The sequence below is a fragment of the Coenobita brevimanus genome, chromosome 72 (assembly GCF_032717465.1).
Source record: "Coenobita brevimanus isolate Jiangsu-jjx chromosome 72, ASM3271746v2, whole genome shotgun sequence".
Classification (NCBI taxonomy): domain Eukaryota; kingdom Metazoa; phylum Arthropoda; class Malacostraca; order Decapoda; family Coenobitidae; genus Coenobita; species Coenobita brevimanus.
Window position 1 is genome coordinate 15,218,388 of NC_137025.1, and position 25,132 is coordinate 15,243,519.

Sequence of the window (25,132 nt, forward strand, 5' to 3'; positions counted from 1 at the left end):
GAGGAGCCTGTGGAGTCACGTGGAGAGACAGACTGACGAATGAGGATATAATGGAGCGTTGTGGTGTGGATGTGGATGTGATAGGAAGCGTTATGAGGAACACACTGAGGTGGTTTGGCCATGTGGAGAGGATGGAGGGTGAAAGACTGACGAAGAGAGTGTATGTGAGTGAGGTGGAGGGGGGAAGAGGGAGGGGGAGTCCGAGGATGAGATGGAAGGATGGGGTGGAGAGGTATATGAGAGAGGAGGGTGTGAGTTGGGAGCAGGACAGTGAAATGGCGGGGGACAGGGCGACTTGGAGGCGATTTGTTTGTGGCCACCCCAAACGGGACTGAGGCGTCTGGCAATAGATAGATAATTCCTTTCCCCTGAAAGTATGCACTGATAAAGAGTTCATAATGCAGGTACAGTTCATGCAACATACAGGGAGTGCTGCCTGTTGCATGCACACCTGAATGAACCAGACATGCACTCATACAGCTTGTTGGCCAACTTAATACTTAAATGGCCAATCATCTGCACCCAAAAGATAAAAATAGATATAAAAATATATAAATCTGGCAGGCACAACATCTGCATGATGAAGTTAGCTCATCTTCTACCAAACTGAATAAGGCATGCCAAACTCTTGTCTGGATGATCCTACATTCAAATTTTATCCAACCAACATATAGTCAGCTGCCTAGGCTCATCATCGTCCTTACCAAAATATTTGACAAACTCATTACCTGCTGCCAAGAAAACTATTGGCCTATGAAGCCTCTTCTCAGCTACCTAGTCACAAACAGACACTTATCAAAAACCGCCTTAAACTCATACTCCTGACATGATCTAACCAGTAATACAATTTTTTTTTTTTTTTTTTTTTTTTTTCAATGTGTAGATGGGAAGTGGGAGGTAAAAATGTGGAGATACTGTACTTGTGTTGGGGTATGTTCACCTTATACAATCTGCTTCAGACAATTCTAGAAGTCTGATGTTCCTTAATAGTAAAACAATGGCTGTAAATTTACTGGTGCTGCCAAGCCTAATAAGTAGGTAAAATAAAGCAATAACCTATTATCAGACTTTTACTCACCAAACTTTTGATATGTGTTAGATCTTACAAATATCAAAACCTAACCAGTCCATGATTCCAGTTATTTCCTACCGTCAACAACATAACTTTTTGACCACATTACAAACATTATGGTCACAAATGTGTTGTCTCCAGCATTAAGCTTGCTACCACTACACCATAATATCAATAAGAGTTCTGTCTACTTTCCCATACACTGTCACTGAGAGTACCTTGTTCCTAGGGTTCTCAACAAGCACCCCAAGTTTGTAAATTTAAAGCTTTCCTTATATAATTCCCTTCATCTTTCCAGTGGTTAAAACAGCTGCTTTATGTACCTAGTGCCTGTTGCCATTAAAGACGACAACGCATTGACCTGGCTCATGTATTCCTCTAGAAGAGTGGACACAACAGTCGCAGACTCTTGTGTCTCTGCAAACAACATAAAAGTTCCCATCTGGAGGGAAGAACTACTGCTTAGATCGAAAATATCTGATTCTCCACTATCTGCCATGCTGCTTTATGTCGTCAGCTGACCGGGGTGTTTGTTTACATTCGTCAGTACGGCTCGAGTACTGTTTGCCACTTCTACAGATTTTTCTGTAGATCTACAGATTTTGTCAACATTTTCAGATTGTCAGATTTTGGTTGATAAAGAGGCTTAATCTACAGATTTTAATTTTGGAGGGCATATTCAATATATATACAGACTTTGCTTCCTTTGTGGATAAGAAATTTATAAATATTACTTCTGCCTTTTGAGAATGTTTTTAAAGTTCCACACTAAGAAAATATTTCACATGCTGTGTAATCTACCACCTTCACTGGGAGATGCTAAGTAAAACAACTGCTGCATTTTTATATCAAGGGATGCAAAGAAGTGCATTATTTCACCCGGAAATACATTATATTTGCTCTAATTCAGGCGTGGATCCTCTAGAATAATGAGTTAATATGAATAACTGAATTCGACTTGCCATCACTCAGAAAAGATAATACACCCCTTTTCCAGTTTAGCTTATGACCAAGTGTATTCGGATTGGATGGCTGATTTGACTTGAAACCAAGGGGATCCATTTCTTTCTCATAAGGAAGAGCCCATCAAAATTCATGCAACCACAATTTTGTTTTCAAGTTGTGTGACAGGCCCAGTTCCATTTGGTATAACAACTGGCTATACAAGTCCAGTTAAAAAAAAAAAAAAAAAAAACTGCCTGCCATATTATTTTGTAACCGCTATGGGGTGCTATTATATTATGACCAAATTCTATCTTCAACATGTGGCATGTAGATCGGGAAAAATTTGGGTGGTTCAACGGGAAGGCTATGGAAAATTTGGATGGGGTAGTTCTCCATTTCCACCCAAGGAATGGTCACTTTCAAGGATCTACAGATTTCTACAGATTTTTTGGCGTCCAGCTTCAGATTTACTCAATTTTTTGGTGGCAACACTGTTGCGGGGCCACTTTGGCCTAAGCCAAAAAGCGAAGCCAGGCTTGAGCCTCAGGCCTCACAAAACTTACCTTTTCCATTTCGGGTTTTGGTGGGTGGTTCACCGTTCCCTCTACTGCACAAGGCCTCACCGTCAGCCTCTGTACGTTACGGCTCATTACGTATTGGCGATGGCGCGGCGCGCCGGTGTAGCGTTATAACAGACGTTTTTTGTAGCACCTCGGAAAGTCAAAAGGGTTTGGGTTTCCGCTGTTGGAGTTTACAGAACGCTAAGCAATAGCACAGCCAGACGAACGAGCACAGTGAGCCTCGGAAGAACTGTCGTACATAGCCAGTCTACAAGGAAATGAGATGACAACTTTTTCGTAATGACATTTTATGCTCCTAAGATAAACGTAGGAGCATTACTTACAATTTTTGTTCCATTCCGAAGCAGAAATTAAGGCCAGTAGGAACCGTTTACTCTCCTCCTATTTTCAAGTAAGACCAACCTCGCGGTGGATTTGTAAACTTGTTTCAATGGCTGCAGTTCCTGCGGTACGACATATGATAAACTCGAAAATTTAGGGTTCCAAGCACTTTCATGGTCTGGAAATGCATGTATATCTCTCAAAAAACAAATAACATGAAAATACTTGTGATTGGCTGAGATGTTACATAAGAATTTTGTAATTTTGCACTTTCGTTGGAACGAAGCCAAAACCACAGTCAATTCATCGGAAGCGTCGGCCATTTTGGGGCTGAAAGTGCGAATGGTGCGAGACGGAACATTGAAATGGATTTATTTTCGTAATAAAGTACATTGTTAAATTCCTTAGCGTCATTGAGTCATTAACATGATTATTTGTTATCCATTATAATATAAAAAATGAATGGTTATCTCCTGATACTGCGAATTAAACACAATGCTAAACTCCCTAACTGGCTACATGCCGCTATCCAACACTCTAATTGGTAGTTTGGGTATGCACCACTGCAGAGTGCAGAGACAAACTCCTCGCCACTCGTCGGTGAGGAGTTTGACTTTCCAACAGCGGAATCTCAAACCCCTTTGACTTTCCGAGGTGCTACAAAAAACGCCTATATTCATTTATGTCTATTTTCTGCTCCCCTGATATGCATTTATATAGCATAATCATGTCTCCTCCTCTCGTGCAGCATTGGTAAATTCAATCTTTCTAGTCTTTCTCAGTAACTTAAATCCCTTAAGCTTGGTACCTATCTTGTAGTGGCCCGTTGTACTTTTTCAATCTTATCTGTGTTTTTTGAGATGAGGATTCCAGACTACTGTGATGCATACTTCAGAGTTGGTTTGATGAATATCTTCCTCAGCATATCTTCATTTATATATGTGAATGCTATTCTCATATTAGCAAGAAATGTATACATGTTTCATACCTTCTCACTGATGTGATCATCAGGAGATAGTCTGTTACTGATAATTACTCCTAGGTCCTTCTCCTTTTCTGATATGTGTAGGGTTGATCTTCCTAACTTATAATACCAATCTGGTCTTTTCTCACTTTTACCAACTTTTATTACATGACACTTATCCACATTAAATTTCATTTGCCATTTATTGCTATATTCATTAAGCTTGTTCAATTCCTCTTGCAGCTCTTTGCAAGAATCTGTTAGTAATTCCTTTTGAACTTTTGCATCATCTGCAAACATATTTAGATAGCTTCCTCTCTGCTTTATATATTCACTTTAATACCCACCCAACCCCTTTTAAATGCCATAGAGTCAATAAGTGGCTTGGTGCTAGCTTTTCCTTTTCCTTTTTTTTTTTTTCCAATTATCCAATCCAATCCCTTTAGTTTTGAGAAATCTTACATCTCCCTTTAGTTCTCAGAAATCTCACATAAGAGTGTTAGGCTAGTCCAGTATAGTTCAAGTTCAGTCAATGTGAAATAAAAATTAGCCTCTAAATTTCATTTATGGAAAAGTACTTTTAGCTCCAAACACTATGAAAACAGTATGCACTCCAGTAGGGTATGCTTAGTGAAGTTTCCTGTTCACACTGTTACAGCACTTCTACTGATTCAATGGATAAGGATAAAGTAAAAACCCTTATCAGTTACGTTACTGAGATCACTTCAGATACTAGTTGTTATGGAAAAAAAAAAATCCTAAGTTAGGTTATTCAGCACATTGGGTACATTACTACACATCACTGATTGGCATATTTTAATACCAATCGTTTATTTAAATATGCACACGTGCAGTAACATAAACCCTGTCGTGTCCAGTAGCACAGGATATGTTTATATAATGTACTATCAGTGGAATGCATTGAATACAGTAATAAAAAAAAAAAAAAAGCAAAAGTTAGCACGAAGCCAATGAAAATATGGCACTGAGGTGGAAGGGGGTTGGGTGGTTATTAAAGTGAAAATATAAGGCTGAGAGATAAGACACATGAAGTACAAGAGGAGGTGAATAATAAGCGCCAGTAGGCTACCAAGCTAAAACAATGACTACATGGCACTATAATGGAAGAGGGTTTGGTGGGTATTAAAGTGAAAATGTAAGGCAGAGAGGTAAGACAGACAAAGTACAGGAGCAGAGTGGGAAGAGGGGAAGGATGGAGATTAAAGTGCCCCTTTTGCCACAAGCAGGGATACTGAGGAAGTATTCTGTCCCCCCTCCCCAGAGGGGTACTATCAATGGAAACTAAGCCAGCTCCCAGTCACGGTTATCTCACGAGTCCTTTCCCCTCGGGGAGGGGGGGATAGAAAACTTCCTCAGTATCCCTGCTTGTCGTAAAAGCCGACTAAAAATCCTTCCCCTTTTCCCCCTCTGCTTCTTGTACTTTATCTGTTCCACCTCTCTGCCATATATTTTCAATACCCACCCAAGTTAGTGCCATATAACTTAGTCATTGAATGGAATGGATTATTTAAAAAAAAAAAAAGAAGGAAAGCTAGCACCAAGCCACTCAATGACTATATGGCACTACAATAGGAGTTGGGTGTGTATTAAAGTGAAAACATAAGGCAGAGAGGTGGGACAGGTAAAGTACAAGAAGCAGAGGGGGAAAAGAGGAAGGATGAAGATTAAAGTGCCCCTTTTAGACGGTTTTTACGACAAGCAGGGATACTGAGGAGGTATTCTATTCCCCCCCCACCCCAGGGGAAAACTTAGTCATTGAGTGGCTTGGTGCTCGCTTTCTTTTTTTTTATTTTTTTTTTTATTATTCCATTCCATTTCATTTCATTCCATTCCATTCATGAGTCTTTTGCTCATCCCTCTTAACCACCTGTGAGGTCTACAAATACCTGTACACTAGTCAAATTTAACACAATGAGAACTACTCAACTACAGACCAGTATCACTGACCAGTGTTGTAAGATACTAGAAAAGCTGATAAGGGAAGTTTGGGTAAAACATCTAGAACATGGTATGATAAAAGAGAGGCAGTTAGGTTTTAGGAAGGGAAAATCATGTGTTACTAATCTTCTAAGCAATTATGACAAAGTTAGAGAAACATTACAGAAAAGAGAAGGATGGGTGGACAGTATCTATTTAGATTTTAAGAAAGCATTTGACAGAGTACCGCACCAAAGACTTTTATGGAAGCTGTATTATCAAAGAGGTATCCAAGGCAATCTCCACTGTTGGATGCAGGATTTTCTCAGAAAAAGGGGAAATGAGAACAATATTAAGGGGAAATTACTCATCATGGAGGGAAGTGACCAGCGGAGTTCCACAGGGCTCAGTTATGTTTTTAGTATATATAAATGGCATAGATAGTAATATTGGAAATGGAAGCTATCTAAATATGTTTGCAGATGATGCAAAACTTCAAAAGAAAATTACTAACATAGATTCTTGCAAAGAGCTGCAAGAGGAATTGAACAAGCTTAATGAATGGAGCAATAAATGGCAAATGAAATTTAATGTGGATAAGTGTCATGTAATAAAATTTGGTAAAAGTGAGAAAAGACCAGATTGGTATTATAAGTTAGGAAGATCAACCCTACACATATCAGAAAAGGAGAAGGACCAGCAAGCAGCTGGACATAATGACTGATGCTGAGCCTCACATCTACAATACAGCCGGACGTGTAACACGCTTCACCAATAGTCGCCGCTCTGTCTCAGTGGCGAGTACTTACCTATATTCTCTAAAAACGTAAATAGTGGCGGTGGAGAATTTTTAATTTTAATTTTTAAATCTCCCAAAATAAATTTGGATATCACTAGTAATTTCTGGCACAAAATGGCAAACAGGCTACAAATTATGGCAATTTTATGGCATCAATTTTGTCATTAAAAAATGGCAGTTTTTCGGGAAACACGAGGTTTCTGGCAAAAAATGCCATTTATGGCACGACCTGGCAACTCTGGTGGAGCTGCCTATCCAGCTCCTGCCAGCACCCCAGAGACGGCCTGTAGCCGCTCCCGCCTTCGTCAGGGTACGGCCTGTAGTCGCTCTGAAGGTGTCTTCCTTGAGACGGCCTGTAGCCGCTCGACCCTCGCTAAGGAGACGGCCTGTAGCCACTCCCGGCTTCGTCAGGAGACGGCCTGTAGCCACTCCGATGGTGTTCTTCCTGAGATGGCCTGTAGCCGCTCAAACCCCCTCCTGCAGGAGACGGCCTGTAGCAGCTCCCGCCTTCATCAGATGGCCTGTAGCCGCTCAACACCCCTCCTGCAGGAGACGGGCTGTAGCTGCTCCCGCCTTCATCAGACGGCCTATAGCCGCTCCGAAGGTGCCCCTGGGTTAGCTGGCAGCCACCCACTCTCAAGCCATGGCCAGTAGCCGGGCCTTGGCGCCAGCCTGTAGCCACGCCCCTAGGAAGCCACGGCCAGTAGCTGGTCCTTACGGCAAAAGACAGCCTGTAGCCACTCCGCCGCCTGTTCCCTGACCTCTGACACAGAGGGAGTCTCGGGCCTAGAGGAGCATTGGAGAGGCCCTGTAATCTCACCTGGCCTCTTCTTATGACTGGCTCTGGAGGAGACCCACTTGATGGACCCTGACGCAGACCGGTGCCGCAGCCCCTTCCTGTTGGCGCCGCCAAGCCCCGGGGACCGCAGCTCTCGGGAACCTCAGGCGGACCCCAGAACTCCCCACACCTTGATGGCGGAGGTCCTCATCCTCTGTCTGGAGCCTGAACGACCGCTTCAGGCAATTGTTCGGCCCCAGTCCTGAGGGCCACACTCTTGTCCCCAGCCCTGATAGTGCTGGGCTCTTCGCCACCCACAGCCCTGGATGAGCACGGACACCCCTGCGTGTGGTCCCGTGCCCTCTGAGTACGGAGGCCCCTAGTGGTGCCCAGCCCCGTCAGTAGCGGAGCTGTGCTGCCCATCCGCCTGCGCCCCTGGCACCTGACGCGGAACAGAGTGACCCTAACTGTGAAATATTAGTGACCAAACAGTCCCTAGAAAGAGCAGTGAATTGACCTTATCAGTGATAATACCCAATGTTGGAGAGCATAATAGATACAGAGAACAGAGTACCAAATGATAGTGACAAGATCAAAATGGTATGGAAAGTGACGATAATTAGTCAAAAGAAGAATACGAGTGGAGGGTAATGCAATGAACACGCTACCATCATATACTGTCTTATACTACCATAATCAAAACCAGACCCCAGTGCCTTACACACCCTCCCCAGAGTGAATTAACCTTAGCCACTCCGCACATATAGAAACCCTGTTTTTCCCTAGTTGAGAACACTCTGCCTTAAGTGGTATTTCACTGTGACATAAAATAGTATCCTGCAAGATACTATTACCCATATCTAGATACGAGTTCATAATCGCCCAGTATACTTGTGTTTGTAACATCTATTGATTCCCCTGTCTAACTAAGTATTACACGTGTAAAGTTGTTACCTGGAGTTTTTGTGTCCTGCCTCTCTTATTTGTCTAAGCCCCGCTCTCCAAAGAGAGCCCCGCTATACGCTAGGCGTTTACGGAACGGGTAGCCGAGCCAAAAACACATAGCATTACAGGGCCGGTCATTAACCCTCTGCCAACCCACTTGTTGATACATAGGGAACACACATGAGTTACCACCCAGCACTGTAAATGGTTTCCTGGCTTACAGGAAACCATTGGGCTTGTCACTCAATGTAAAGCCATCTGAAAAGGAAAGAAGAGTGATGAAGGTGACAGGAAAGATGGAAGAAATAGGGAGGACAGACAGAAAAATAATAATAAAGGTGAAGGAAGAAGTTGGCAGTATTATACCAAGTGAGTGGATGATGGTCGCCACTTCTTTTTTTTTTTATGCGAGAAAGAATGAACCAAAGGCCGTGGGCCCACTATTATTGTTCCTTCCAAGAGAACAACAAAATACAAGAAAGAGCCAAATTCAAGATCCGATCATTTCGAAACGCCTGGATACACTGCGTTTGAAAGCCCGGAGATCATAGGAAGCAGGAAATACAGACAGAGGGAGACAGTTCCAGAGTTGACCTATTGCATAAGTGAAAGACTGGGAGTAACAGTTAACTCTTGCATTAGAGAGTTGGACAGAAAAGGGATGAGAGTTTGCTGCTAGACGGGTGCTACGCGCCCGTCGTAGAGGTGGAGAAATGCATGCTGACAGTTCAGAGGAGCAGTGACCATTGAAGTAGTGATAGAAAAGAGATAAAGATGCAACAGTGCAGCGGAGACAGAGGTTGAAGGGAGTCAGTAAGAGGATGAGAGTTAATGAGACGAAAAGCCTTTGACTCCACACTATTGAAAAGAGCTGCATCTGGGGAGCCTCCCCCCACATGAGAGTTGTACTCCACACAGGGGCAGATAAAACCCCTGTATAGAGTCAACAATTGTGCAGGGGTAAAGAAGGAATGGAGTCGGCTTAGCACACCTAATCTCTTGGAAGCAGATTTTACAAGAGCTGTAATATGATCATTCCAAGATAAGTTCCGAGTAAATGAAACCCCAGGCATGTTCAAGGATGATGCAGGATTAAGCTGAATATTATTAAACGTTAGTGGGTATACCTGTGGAAGATTTTGTCGGGTTGATAGGTGTAAAAACTGAGTCTGATGCATTAAAAACAGCCAAATTATTTTTACCCAGGTCAGAGATACGAGCCAAGTCAGACATTAGGTGTCCCTTGTTTGTTGAAGTAAATGCTGAGATGGACATTGCAGGAACCGAATGGAAAGGTGAAAGGTGGAGTAATCAGTGAATGAGTGGATAGGGTTAGATGTACAGCTTAGAAGGTCATTGATGAACAAAAGGAAGAGAGTTGGTGATAGGACAGAGCCCTGAGGAACATCACTGTTGATAGATCGAGAAGAACGATGGCCGTCAATAACAGCGGCTATTGAACGACCAGAAAGGAAGCAAGAAATGAAGACACAGATAGAAGGATAGAAACCGTAAGAGGGCAGTTTGGAAATTAAAGATTTATGCCAGACTCGATCGAAAGCCTTAGAGATGTCAAGTGCAATGGCAAAGCTTTCGCCAAAGTCCCAAAAGGAGGATGACCAAGAGTTCGAAAGGTAGGCGAGAAGATCGCCAGTGGAGCGTCCCTGACAGAACCCATACTGACGATCAAAATGAAGGTTGTGATAGGAAAGATACTTTAAAATTTTTCTATTAAGAATTGACACAAAAACTTTTGAGATACGGGATGTTAAAGCAATTGGACGATAGAGGGTTGGGAATGGTCACCCTTCTTTGGGACTGGGTGAATGAGAGCAAACTTCCAGCAAAAAGGAAAACGGAAAGGTACAAGTTGACAGACAAAGGCGAAAGAGTTTGCCTAGGCAAGGTGTAAGCACAGCACAGTTCTTGAGAACAACAGGAGGGACTTCATCAGGCCCATATGCCTTGTTAGTACTGAGGCCTGTGATGGTAGAAAGTACATCAGCTGAAGAAATTTTAATGTCAGCCATGAGGAAGTCAGAAGGGGGAGGTGATGGAGGAACAGCACCGGAATTGTCCAAGATGGAATTGGAGGAGAAGGTCTGATTGAAGATCTGCTTTATCAGTAAAAGAAATAGCTACAGAGCCATCAGAGTAGAAAAGAGGAGGGAAGGATGATGAGATAACTTTGTTAGAAAGGTTTTTGTCAAGGTGCCAGATGGAGCGGGAAGAATCTGAGTTGGAGAGTTGTAAGCATTTAGTATGGATGAAATTATTTTAGCAGAACGAAGAACAAACAGCACGATTCCAGGCAGAAACATGAAAAAGATTCGAGTCACAGGTGGGTTGGCTCTGGGACCTTTTATAGGCCCTCTCCTTGTTGTGGACAGCATTAGAACATGCATAATTAAACCAAGGCTTTTTTGCATTAGTCAAAGGCTATGAGAAAGGAATGTATGCTTCCATGCCCGGGAGAATAACGTCCGTAAGGCGTGAGGCACACTCATGGTTTCCGGCCACAGATGCAATAATCGTTCCAGGGAAAATCAAAGAAGTACTGCATGAGGGCCTCTCAGTCAGCAGCTCCAAAGTGCCACAACCGACGTTTCTTTGGAGGGTCCACAGGCCTTACTGGAGCGATAGGACAGGTTAAGGCAATAAGGCTGTGATCAGAGTAGCCCAGCAAAGAAGAAAGATTAACAGTGTAAGCAGAAGGAATAGCTGTAAAGCAGGCCATACAAGCACAGGCGAGCCCATCCAGTTGCCTGAAGAGGCCGGCCTGTTCAGGCAAACATGGGCATGTGTGGGTAATGAATAGGCGCCTGTGCAGGCGGCCTCAGCGGTTGTCGTGGGATCTGTTGCTTTTCGTAGTCAGGCTCCGGTCAGGTTCAGGCAAACTGAGCGTGTGGGGGGTACCGCAGGCCCATCAGGCGTCAGTCTTGTGTCAGTTGTGCGGGACTCCCGCACAACTGACACAAGACTGACACCTTGTACGAGCAACCTGTGGCAATAAACCTCAGTGTGGCTGTCAATCTTTCATGCAACGAAATAGCACTCCTCATACAGGTATCCTTTATTATTGGGGAAACCAGTGACAACAGCTGCAGGTAGGAATTCTCGTCCATCCTCAAGCTATTAAACCAGTCATTTGCACTGCAGCTCTTTCAGCAGAGTCAGATGGGACAATTTACTCCTTCTCATCAACCAGTCTTTTGCCCATTTGGTCTGTTTTTTCATCCTCTTTCTATTATTTGCAATATAGGCTGTGGCAACAGCCCCAATAGCATACAGCTCCAGGTCATCTGCGGGCAGCAGAGCGTCCATGGCCACCCTCACGCCACGGCGTTTCGCTTGCAACTGAGCTTGAGATGTGGCCAACTGAATTGAATGCGGGCACAGCATTGTTTGTTGAGGCCGGCCTCTTCATGCCACCGGATGGGCTCACCTGTGCGTGTATGCCCCGCTTAAGAAAGAGGTCAAGTATGTTGGAACTCTCTCCAAGGCGGTCAGGGATACGGGTAGGGTGCTGTACAAGCTGCTCTAGGTCATTAAGGATAGAAAAGATGTAGGCTTGTTCACCAGGTCGATCAGTGAATGGAGAGGAGAGCCAAAGGTGGTGGTGAACATTGAAATCTCCTAGAATGGAGATTTCAGATAAAGGAGAAACAGATACGATGTGTTCCATCGTTGAAGATTGTCGAAGAATTTTTCATAGTCAGTAGAATTAGGGGATAAGTAAACAGCACAGATATATTTAGTCAGAGAATGGCAGGAAAGCCAAAGCCAGAGAGTAGAGAATTCAGAAGAATGAAGTTCAGGAACATGAGAGCAAGATAAGTTGTTGCATACAAATACACAACAGCCACCTTTGGCTTTGAAAGGAGTATAAAGTAGGAGGATACAGAAAATGGTTTGCTTTCAGTTGCCTCAGACAGCTAAGTCTCAGTTAAGATGATGAGGTTTAGAGGAGAGGTGGTGCTCAACAGACAGAAAGTTCGAGGAAAGGCCACGAATGCTGCAGAAATGATGAAGAAGTCAGTCAAACAGTGGTTCCAGGCAGCTCGTTGAGTCGTCACCGGGAGAGGTCAGATGGTGGGACATTTATGGTCCACCCTCCCTAGGAGCTCCGAAGGTTCGTTATTAGTTTCCATTTTTTCTAAAATTTTGAAAAGGAATTGTAGTATGTAGTATGCTTGTAGCTTGGTGTTGACAGAGAACCTTGTATTGGAGAGCAAGCTGGCTTACTCTCTGTGTTATTGAAACACTGAAAAAGTTCAGCAAAGGGGGATGGTCAGGAACTAGTCCAGAGGGCTGATGAAACGGACACTGCAGCTCTCCTTGTCATCAGCTTTCCATCCATCTTGGGAGTATTGCCCTGCTCGAGTGGTGCTATAGTCTACTCCTCTAAATACAAGGTCTTTTCAGAAACTATCTGATTTTCGGCTCTAAAAAAATAAATAGCCAACTTATTAAACTAGGACACTAATCCTCCTCAAAGTGGGCCCCTTCTGACAACACATGTATACCAGTGTTCATTCCACTGCCTGAAACATTTTTTAAAGTCCTGCAGGTGCTTTGTCACATTCGTCACGATCTCATCTCATCTCAAATTGGGAACCCTTTGACAGAGTTTTGAGCTTGGGGAATAACCGAAAGTCACATGGAGCTTTGTCTGGCAAGCAGGGAGCCTGCTTGACCTGTGGGATGTTGTGCTTGGCCAAAAATTCCTGAGTCAGTTGAGAAGAATGGGCAAGGGTGTACTTTTGGTGTAGCTTCCAACTTGCTGCTTTCCAAAGGTCTGGTCTCTTCCGTCAAACTGCGTCAAGACGACGACAGATAATATCGAGGTAATAATGTCTGTTTACAATCTGATCTGGTGCGTATTCATGATGCACACCACCATGGTAGTAAAAAAATAAATGTCAACATGTGAGTGCATTTCACCTTGCTGCAGACCTGTCATGCATTTTTTGTCCGAGTGGACCCTGCAGGCTTCCCCTGGGAGGACTGTGCTTTAGTTTCTGGGTTGTACCCGTACATCCAAGTCTTATCTCCACTGATAAGTCTTCAAAAAGTCTGGATCATGATTTGCACACTCCAGCACGTCTTAAGCAACGTTCATCCATAAGAAGAGATAATGAAAAATGTGATGAGGCACCTGCAGGAGATAAAGAAAACAGACTTTGAAAAATGTTTCAGGCAGTGGAAAGAATGCTGGGCTACGTGTGGCATGTTAGAAGGGGTCTGCTTTGAGGGGAATTAGTGTCCTAGCTCAACAGGTTATTTATTTTTTTAGAGCCTATGGTCAGATACTTTCTGAACAGACCTTGTAAGATTGCCTAAAAATTTTGCAGTATTCAAAACATATTCAGATGTTTGAGTCTACTTCTATAAAGTTTATTCTGAGAAATTTTAACAACATAGGTTGTTAATCCATCTCAAAATACATTTTGGTGCTGGAGATGGATGCTTGCACATAGTGGCACTGACATAATTGTGCAGTTCCACTACCTGGCTATATGTCTCTCAACCCTCTCCATATCCCTTGAAAGATGTTGGTTGGCTGCAGAAGGGCAACTTCAGCTTCCAGTCCACTGGGTTCATGTTCATGTGATCCTGGAGGCAATAACAACAAAAAATACTTTAAACAAGTCCACTTTGAGAGACAGTAGTTTATTAACACAAATAACCAAGGCCGCAATACCAAAGCCATGAATAAGCATGAACTTGCTCCGTGAACCACTTCCACTGCAAAAGCTTCGTTGGGTTGCCCTTATCCCAACTCCCCCCCCCCCCTTGTTCTCCCTTTTTGGGTGCTCTTTTCTGCCCTTCTGGTGGGTTTGTCCCTTTTATCTATCTTTCTCTGATGTTTAAATATTTTTTTTATACCTGTGATTTCTGTGCACGGGTGCTGCTTAGTGTCGTTCACCTTTCAGAGTAGTGGCTTCTGGGCTCAGATTCCTTGCACGTCATTCCCCCCACCAGTGCTCCAGCATTTACCACTTAGGACTGTGACACCTTGGCCCACTCCTGGCACATCCAATTCATTGTGTTGCTTTCTTTCCTCTCTGCTTGGGCTGTGGTAATGATTTAGTATGTCCAACTCCTGGTGATTAGTGGGAACTTTGAATGACTTACTTGCTTTGGACGTCTTGCTCAGCTGTTCCCTGTGATTTGGCCTCACCCTTCCTGTGATTTCAGGATGGGACTCATATTTGTATTCTTGCTAATGAAGAGGAAGTTAGGATTCAGAAATAAAAGCATGACAACCCATAAATGTAAATAACAGCACCCTTTGGTGGGATGACTAATTATAGTTTTTTTTTTTTTACCATAGATAGTTGAGGTATGACAGTTTCAAATATTCAATACATCAAATGTTTGTCACTAAGGAGCTGTTCTTGCAACCATTTCTCCAGAATAATCACTGTTACTGAAACTGCAACATAAAAATATGACTGCTGGGGAGAAATACTGTGTATAATAACACTGGTTACGTATTATGGTGATGCCAAAATACAATCAGGGTTTTAAGGGTATAAAATTCAGTACTGTACATTAAAAGACATTTATATTAATCTTCAAAGTCACCTATGGTGTCCCTGTCTTCTAACATTAAAAAAACAACTGGAGTTAAATAACAATTTCAAAAAATAAACTTCTGAGTTATATAAAAGTATGTAGAAGTCACTGGACACAAACAGACCTATAGACAATAGTACTATTCTTGGATGTAATACTATACTCATAACCTCCATATGTACACTGGAAAACATATAAGAATATTGGTACCCACTACTCTCAATAAACTCTCAAGTATTATAAAGCCATCATTTTATACAGAAATATGTGAAGAAAATACTAATCCATTTGTCGAAGTATATTTCCTTTTATGAAAGCAATGTCCAACCTACAATTCTCCCAGTTAAATTACTAAAAAATAAACCATTAAAAACTAATTTACGATAACAGCATATTCCGAGAGATCTGACTATGACAGAAACTGACTGAGTTAACAGAAAAATGAGCTGCTACTGCCAGAGGGTGTAGGTGGTGGGGCTGGTGGCAGAGGTGGCATCCCAGGTCAACTGAGTAACCAACCAAACATAGGATGATGCTACTGGAACAAAATACAGTACCATCTCACTCAACAAAAATACTACATCACACAAAGCCAAACTGGTCTGGAAACTTATGTTGTAGGGATATACACCTGAACACAGATATTTACTCACAATATGAGGTGAATAAAACTACTCTGCCTTATACAAGCAGGCTATCTGGATAGTTATTATGAAAATGTACATATCTGGCATTTACATTTATGACAGCAGTTAAGTTACCTTTAGAAAAACCAGAACTTTATAAATGGGTAATTGATGTGTTTGGCAACACAATGATGTGGAAACAGTTGACCAATACATAATATTGGCTGATAATCTGGGATGTGTGTAGGCATGTTTCATACCATTGGCATGGAATCCTCACATACAGTGCAACTTCAGGTGCAAATCCTATTATCACCCAAATGCTTTGTCGGTATGTGCCTCTGAACATTTTCCCTGCCAGTGCTGCTTTGTCCACCTGCAGGAAAGGCCCCACAACCACCATTTTATCGCTCCATTCCAAATTCATGAGCATCGTCATCTGTCACGTCGCCGTACTGCCAGATGTTCAGGTGCTTCCGCTTGGCCTCCTCCTGCCCTGCCCGGTACTCAGCCACCTGCACACAACACAATTACATGTGTTCACATTTTTAAAACAAAATCTGTTAGAGAGTGATGAAACAACAAAATTTGCAGTTAGAAACAATAAAAGCATTTCTATCTATCTACCTACTGCCAGACACCCCCATAAGGGGTGGCCACAAACAAATCACCTCCATGTTGCTGTGTCCAAAACCATTTCACTGCCCTGCTTCCAGCTTACACCCCCCCTCTCATATCTCTCCACTCCATCCCTCCATCTCATCCTTGGCCTCCCCCTCCTTCTCCTCCCTTCCACCTCACTTGCATACACTCTCATCGTCAGTCTCTTCCTCTCCATCCCCTCCACATGGCCAAACCACCTCAATGTATGTCTCCTAATGCTTTCTATCACATCCACATCCACATCACAACGCTCTTTCACTTCCTCGTTGTCCCTTGTACTTCAGATGTACATCAATCATATAGTACTAAATTTTGGGTGTAATTATAGATAGTAAATTAACAGAAAAATCATATATATAAATAGGAAAATTTCTAAAATATGTGGTGTTCTGTATAAAACAAGAGAAATGTTAACTAAGGAAGCTCTTATGTCTATTCACACCCTTCATTTGCTGTTACACCAAGGAGTAATACCTATGACACATACATAAACCATCCCTCCATCATCCAATCCTATGTTGCCCCATAAGAAATGTAGGAGTCCAGGGCTAGGCAAGTTGTTCCTTTCATTTATGATGAGTGACCAACCTCATTCATCCCCCAGAGGCATTACGTAAGCAATAAATCCTAACCACCCCTTGGGTATAGATCTGCACCGGCTCAATCTGATTGGAGTGCCTTAATTACTCACTAAACCATCAGGCGCCATAATTCGGTCATGTGGTTACAAAATGTAGTAAATGGTTTCCTGGTGTACAGGAAACCATTTGGCTTGTCACTCAATGCAGAGTCACCCATAAGCAGAAGAAAGAGGAAAGAATGAAGGAAAGAAAGACAGAAGAGGAAGCAAGAAGAGAGTATAAAAACTCAAACGTCTCATAAGAATTATAAACTTCATGAGATGATATGATCATACAAGCCCGATCTTTCAAAATTTTAAAATATTAAAACTTAAAGACATTCATGTTTACTTCTTTGTTCATGTACGTCCCTTTTTTGAAACATTTTAACGCTATAAATCATAATTATTCAACCCATGGTCATATCAAACTAGCACTACCTCTGGTAACTACAGAACAAAGTCAGTGACACATTATGTATTTGACACATTATGTATTGGGAAGCAAGAATCTGAAACACTCTGCCTGTTACTCTTAACCCCTTAAACGCGGCTGTGAACAGTCGACCCCCCCCGAGTGGCGGGGTTGTATCGCGGTCTGAGTACCTGTAGGAAAATATTAGCCAAAAATCAGAGATTAACCCTAGAACATTATACAGTACAATCCCAGTTAACCGGGTGGCTTGGGGAATTTACCTTCACGGTTACAGATTTTTCCCGTATTTCTGATTTTCAAGTCAAATCTATACAATGGCTATCACAGCAGTAAATACAGTTCAGGTACTCACCAGTCACATTAGGGGTTACACTAAGAGATTCCGCCTGAAAAACTGCCTTGTAAACACACACCATGGTCATAACGCATAATGCAATGTCTAGCAATTTGCACCAGTCCATTGTTTACCGAATTACTGTATTCATTATATGTACTGTACTCATAAAAATTGAAAAATAAAATAGAGAAATAAAAGTTTGAACATTTATTAGTGAACTGATGATGTGTTAAGACTGCACTGTAGAATTATCATGAAACCTGTGCCCCCACGTGAGTTATGTTTACGTTTCTGACCCCGACTGTTCTTCTTCTTCCCCACCTGACCTCCATCACTCCACCCCTCACCCGCCACTCAGCTGTTTTGCAGAAAACAAAATAAATGATGTACATATGAAATGCAGGCATATTATTTATTTATTTCTCTTCCAACAAAGTAAACTTTCATTCCTATTAACATTTATATTCAGCCATCAGTGTTTTATAATGTTCGCCTTTTTCAAGTCCGTTGCATATGTCCAGCTTCTGTTTCAAGGTAAGCACGATACGCTTACGTTTAGTTTGCACCTTAGGCATTTTGGAGTGTACAAATTACCGTCTATCAGAGGAACACAATAGCAAGAGAGCTTGTTTACTGCCTGGTGATTTTTGGAGGGTGTGGAGGATGACTGAATTCAAGTAGGGGAAAGAGGGGAAGAGAAGGGGTGGTTAAGAGGATTTGCTAGGGATTTACATTAGCCAGAAATGCCTTCACCTCGCTTTGTCTGGCTTCACCCAGCCTCGCGTGACACGATCAAACGGCGGTTTGGCGGTCCATTCAAATTGGCGCACAGTTATAACTTGCTGACATTTTTACCAGCCCTTGAATTTTCCCGTTTTTCTGAGTATTCCATTTGTCTGGATACCGGATAGCTGGGATTGTACTGTACTTGGTATGGCAGATAGTACTTGCATTCAGCTTTCTCCAGAGACAGGTGTTGAGCCTTCGTGGACTACCCAAGGACTTGTGGAGACTTGCAAAGTTGGGTAACCAAATCTTCACTTTCACACCTCCAGCAACCCGGTTTCCCCTCTACCACAGCCTCATTCTGTCACAGTAAACTTTATACTACAACGTAAAGGTAGTTTGGAATCCGTATTTGTACAATAAGCACTGAAAATAAGGCTAAAATCAACGGAGCGTACGGCCGACATGCAGCGCGGTGGCGGTCTTCCCATCACTCAACAAACATTTCCATTTTCACAGCTAAAAACATGTATACTACATTATTTTCAATAATATTACTTCCCAAAAGATCACCGCGGCGCGCTTTTTATTCTGCCTTACGCCCGTCACTTTATTCTCGTTCCTGTCGGCCGCTCGCACTGACTCGGAAGAGCTAGAACTTGCCATAATGTCACTTTGAAAGCCTGCGGTAAACTGACGCTAAACAGGGGCATACCGTGCAAAAAAAAAGCTAGTGTTACAACTGGGGAAACAAGCGTTTCCTATTAGCATAAACTGCTTGTGAGAGGAGAGCGCAGATTTACAGTTCTGAGCAGTCAGAGCGCTGCCATGTATCACAGCCAGGCTGGCCGGGCCGTGGTGGGGGAGGGAGGGGGGAAAAACGCGATACTTGGCAACAACGGAGGTCAGTAGTACAAAGGTAAAGTATGCTAAATGTAACTAAAGGGTGGTGGTACTGATAGACAATACCAGCTGGAGCCTGCTTGCCCGCGGTTATTCAAAATTTACTAGAATCGCAAACGCGACGATCCGCCATTATGTCCTTCTCGACGAGCGTCGCAAACGCGACGATCCGCGTTTAAAGGGTTAAGAATATCAACAGTGACAACCTTATATATATATATATATATATATATATATAAAACTACTCTCAAGAGCATATACCAGTAACTTTTTTTTTTTTCTTTTAATAACTAAATCATTGTAATTCTTTAGGTCTGTATTAAAGTTTATGATTAAACAGACTAGGCCACAATTTTTTTTATTTTTAACTGGAATACCAAATGATAATGGACTCTGTTTCTCCATGTAACTCTACATGCTCCTCTCAAATAACTTATTTCCACTGCTCTCACTCTTGACTTGTGTCCTTCCAGCAAGGTCCAAGCTTCACTTCAATATGTTAGGGCTGGTATCACAATACTGTCGTGCTCACTTCCCTGTTCCTTATCACTGCTTTCAAAGAATAAGTAACCTTTCTTCCCTGTTGTACCCCTTCAAGCACTTCACCCTCGCAACTTCCATCCTTACTCATCACACTACCTAAGTACTTAAATGCACTCACATTTTCCATTTCCTCCTCATACAGCCTCAATGTAAATGCAATGGATTCATTTCTCTTGAAGACCATAACGTTATTCTTCCCCACATTCACCTTTAGATTCTGTTTCTTACACACTTTCCCAAACTCATTCACCATGCTTTGGACCCTTTCGTCTTCCCTTAACAATACAGTATCATCTGCAAACAACAGTATAGGAAGTTTCCAAACACTGCCCTCTCTCATCAGGGTCACTCCAACATCCACTGTTCTACCTTGTACCTCTTCTATAACCCCATCCATATACAAATTGAACAACCATGGAGACATGACACATCCCTGTTTCAGTCCAACCTTCAAACAGAAAAATTCACTCAGTTCACTATCCGCACACACTGCAGCCTTAGCACCCTCATACATATTCTTTAAGGTATTCAGCAATTTCCCATCTACTCCATATATTCTTAATACTTTCCAAAATCCTTGTCCATCCACCTAGTCATATGCTTTCTCCAAGTCCATGAAGGCTGCATACAACTTCTTTCCCTTCTCTAGAAACTTTTCCACTAAGGATCTAAAAATGAATATCTGATCTACACAACCTCTTCCCTTCCTAAAGCCTCCCTGTTCTTCTCCAACTAATTCCTCTGTTATTTTCCTAACTCTGTCAATAAGTCTATCTATCTATCTATAGACCGACGCCCTAATCCCGCAAAGGGTGGCCGCAGACAAAACGCCTCCAAGTCACTCTGTCACCCACCATTTGACTACCCTCCCCCCAACTCACCCCCCCCCTCCCTCATATACCTCTCAACTCCATCCCTCCACCTCATCCTTGGTCTACCCCTCCCTCTCCCTCCCTCCACCTCATCCTTGGTCTACCCCTCCCTCTCCCTCCCTCCACCTCATCCTTGGTCTACCCCTCCCTCTCCCTCCCTCCACCTCATCCTTGGTCTACCCCTCCCTCTCCCTCCCTCCACCTCACCTACATACACCCTCTTAGTCAGTCTTTCATTCTCCTTTCTCTCCACATGTCCAAACCACCTCAGTGTATTTCTCCTAATCTTTTCAACCACATCCACATCTACCCCACAACGTTCCTTCACTTCTTCATTCGTCAACCTGTCCCTCCACGTCACTCCACATGCTTCTCTCAAGTAACTCATTTCCACTGCTCTCACTCTTGACTTGATCCCCTCTTGCAAGGTCCACGCCTCGCTTCCATACGTCAGGGTAGGGATCACAATACCATCATGCAGTGACTTCTTAACTTCCATACTCACCTCCCTATTTCTCATCACTGCTTGCGGTGTACCAACAACCTTTCTTCCCTGCTGTACCCTTTCACGTACTTCATCCCCCAAAGTTCCATCCTTACTCATCACACTACCCAAGTACTTGAATGCACTCACATTCTCCATATCCTCACCACCCAACCTCACTGCACACTCTGTGACTTCATTCCTCTCAAACACCATAACTTTACTTTTGTTTACATTAACTTTCAGCTTCCTCCTCCTACACACTGTCCCAAATTCATTCACCAAACCTTGCAACTCCCATTCATCTTCACTCAACAATGATGTATCATCAGCAAACAGCAACACCGGAAGCTTCCAAATCTCACCCTCATTCATTAGGGCCACCCCCACATCCACTGCCATACCTTGCACCTCCTTTACAACCCCATCCATATATATATTAAACAGCCATGGAGACATCACACACCCCTGTTTCAGTCCCACACTGAGATCAAAGAACTCACTCAGCTCACCATCCACTCGCACCGTAGCCCTAGCTCCCTCGTACATACTCTTCACAGCACTCAACAATTTCTCATCCACTCCATATATTCTTAATACCTTCCACATACCTTGCCTATCTATTCTGTCATAAGCTTTCTCCAAGTCCATGAAGGCAGCATACACTTTCCTTCCCTTCTCTAGATACTTCTCCACTAAACATCTTAAAACAAATATCTGATCTACACACCCTTTTCCCTTCCTAAATCCCCCTTGTTCTTCTCCAACTAGCTCCTCTGTCATATGCCTAACCCTATCAATGAGTATTCTATCATATATTTTACCAGTCACACTAAGAAGGCAAATACCCCTATGGTTACCACATACTTCTCTCTCCCCTTTTCCTTTGTACAGAGGAACAATTATACCTGATTTCCAGTCCTCTGGAACCCTTCCCTCTTCCCAAGCCAATCTACACAACTTCCATATCCACTCCACAACAATCTCACCCCCATACCTAAGCATTTCACCACACACTCCATCAATTCCTGCGGCCTTTCCCAGCTTAATCTTCTTCATCGCTTCCACTACTTCCAACCTACTGATCTCTTCCTCCCTCCTCTCATCTCTTCTTCTCCCAGCCATTCCCCAACCACTTATACTCACACTGCTCTCACTCTCTACATTCAACAAATCCTCAAAGTGCTCCTTCCATCTCCTCAGTTTCTCTCTCTTCTCCACCAACGATCTATTACTCGTATTCCTATCTTTCACTCCCCTACTATTTCCCCTTTCACACTGCCTTACTTTCTTTACCTCCTTCCAAAACAATTTCTTACTCTCCCTCCAATTCACACTCAGATTCCTCCCAAACTCTTCATCCACTTTCTTCTTACTCTCCTTCACCAGTCTCTTAACCTCCCTTCTCCTGCTCACATATACCTCTCTCTTCTCTCTCTCATCTTCTCCCCTACCTCTACTCGCCAACCATTCACCATATGCCTTCTTCTTTTGTTCCACAGCTCGTTTCACCTCATCATTCCACCATGCTGTCCCTTGCACACCCTTGCATCTCCTCCTCACTCCACAAACCGCCTCACACGCTGTGCTTATCTCTTCCGTGAATATCATACATACGTCTTCCACCCCTACCATCTGCTCTAGCTCATACCTTCCCAATCTTTCTTCCACTAAGCTCTTATACTCCGTCATTTTCTCACTATCTTGCAATTTCTCCACTCTTCTCACAGGAGCTGCTTCCTCCTGTCTTCCCCTTTGTCTCCTCAACCACTTTCTTTGCAGCTCTACCTTGGCCATCACTAAGTGATGGTCCGAGACTCCATTCCCCCACCCTCTCCACACTCTCGCATCCAACACTTGTCTTCTTATTCGCTCATCCACACACACGTAGTCTATCATTGCCTTTCGTTCAACAAGGTCACCATCCATCCTCCTCATTACTCTCCATGTATACCGGTGGATCATCTTATGACGAAAGTAGGTGTTGGCTATTGCCAACCCCTTACCAGCACAGATGTCCACCAAAGCACTACCATTCCCATCTACTTCAGCTGGCACACCCCACTGACCAACCACTCCATCCACTCGTACATTCCCAACTTTGCCATTCATGTCTCCAATCAACAGCACTCTCTCGCTCCTCTCAAACTTGTCCATACATGCTTCTACTCTCGCCCAAAACTCATCTTTCACTATTGCCACTCGATCCTCTGTTGGAGCATACACACATAGAATCGCCCATGCTTGTATACCTACTTTCATCCTCACCCATACAATCCTTGCACCCACTGTTCCATACTCTCTTATATTCTCCTTCCACTTCTTGCTTATCATCAGACATACTCCCTCTCTTGCCCTCTCATTCTCACTGACTCCCGCACATATACCTACACCATTTTCCCATTCACTCATCCTTTCACCTTTCCATTTAGTTTCAGTCAATCCACATATATCCACTTTTGCATCCTCAAGCACCTGGACAATCTCTCTCTCTTTCACTTCATCATTCACTCCTCTCACATTCCATGTTCCCACCCTCAGAATGTCCTTTGTCCGTTCCTTAGTCGTCAATGTATGGTCCGTCCGGGTCCGAGGCGCTTTATTCGCTTTTTTAGTTAGTTCTTTTTACGGGGTGGGGCACTAACCCACCACAAACCCTTTTAGTCGCCCCAGGAAAGGGAGGTAGCCGAGACAGGACGACACACTCCCCATTCACTCATCCATTCAGACACATTCATTCGCATCTTAGCCCCAAAGGGGAGAACGGACAGATCCTCACCGCACCACACCGCACAAGGGTCAACTGCGCAACGCAATCATTGACATCCGCAGCAGGGCCGGACAACAGAGCTGGTTTACCCCTGCCACATCATAACAGACTCATCCCCTTACCTGCACCTGACCTGAAATAGCTGATCAGACCAAATGCGTGAGAATATCCCCTCAGGGCTGCGTCATCACTTATTCATTCACAATTTCTCTCCATTTATTTCTGTCACGCACAGCCACTCTTCCTTGCTCAACAGACATCCCTCTCGCATCCAGCGCTCTCTTCACACTGTCCATCCATCCTATTCGTGGTCTTCCTCTCAGTCTTACACCTCTCACATCAGATCTAGTTATCTTTTTCACCAATCGCTCATTATCCATTCTCTCCATATGCCCAAACCATCGCAACACCCTCTGCTCAACTCTACCATCCATCTCCCAAACAACTCCAGTTCTCCTTCGCACTTCATCATTCTGCACTCGATCCATACGCGTCACTCCACACATACTCCTCAGACACCTCATCTCCATTACATTCAATCTCTTCCTCTCTGCTACACCCATATTCCATGTTTCAGCCCCATATAATGCAGCTGGTACCACAACACCCTCATACAGCCTTCTCTTTACATCCATTCTAAGCGAACGACATCTAAACACTTTTTTCATTCCTCCCAGCACCTTTCCTACTTCATTTATTCTAAACTTCACTTCTGCATCTATTCTTCCATCCACAGCAACATGTGACCCTAGATATTTAAAACACTCTACCTCCTCAAGCAACTTGCCATTCAAAACTATATTCATCCCCCTACCATCTACCAACCTCGTACACTTCATCACTTTACTCTTATTCTCATTTACTTTCAATTTCCTCCTTTCACACACCCTTCCAAACTCCCCTACCAACTGTCTCAATCTCTCCTCTGAATCAGCCACCAGTGCAGTATCATCTGCAAACAGCAGCTGCTTCAGATTCCACTCTCCACCATCAACATTCACCAAACTCAGACCTCCATCTAAAACTCTTGCATTCACCTCCCTTACAACACTATCTATCTATTGCCGGACGCCTCAATCCCGTTTGGGGTGGCCTCAAACAAATCGCCTCCAAGTCGCCCTGTCCCCCGCCATTTCACTGCCCTGCTCCCAACTCACACCCCCCTCTCTCATATACCTCTCCACCCCATCCCTCCATCTCATCCTCGGCCTCCCCCTCCCTCTTCCCC

General features: G+C 43.4%; 1 protein-coding gene across 1 annotated transcript in view; it reads right to left on the reverse strand.

The window, feature by feature from the left end:
• Nucleotides 1-14,895: 14,895 nt before the first annotated feature.
• The window catches only part of Tudor-SN (Staphylococcal nuclease domain-containing protein 1), a 294,602-nt gene continuing 284,365 nt past the window's right edge, over nt 14,896-25,132 (reverse strand). The window contains exon 17 of the mRNA XM_080278226.1: nt 14,896-16,066. Within this exon, the coding sequence (XP_080134352.1) occupies nt 15,956-16,066 (111 nt within the window). The 3' untranslated portion in view covers nt 14,896-15,955. The remainder of the gene's footprint in view (nt 16,067-25,132) is intronic.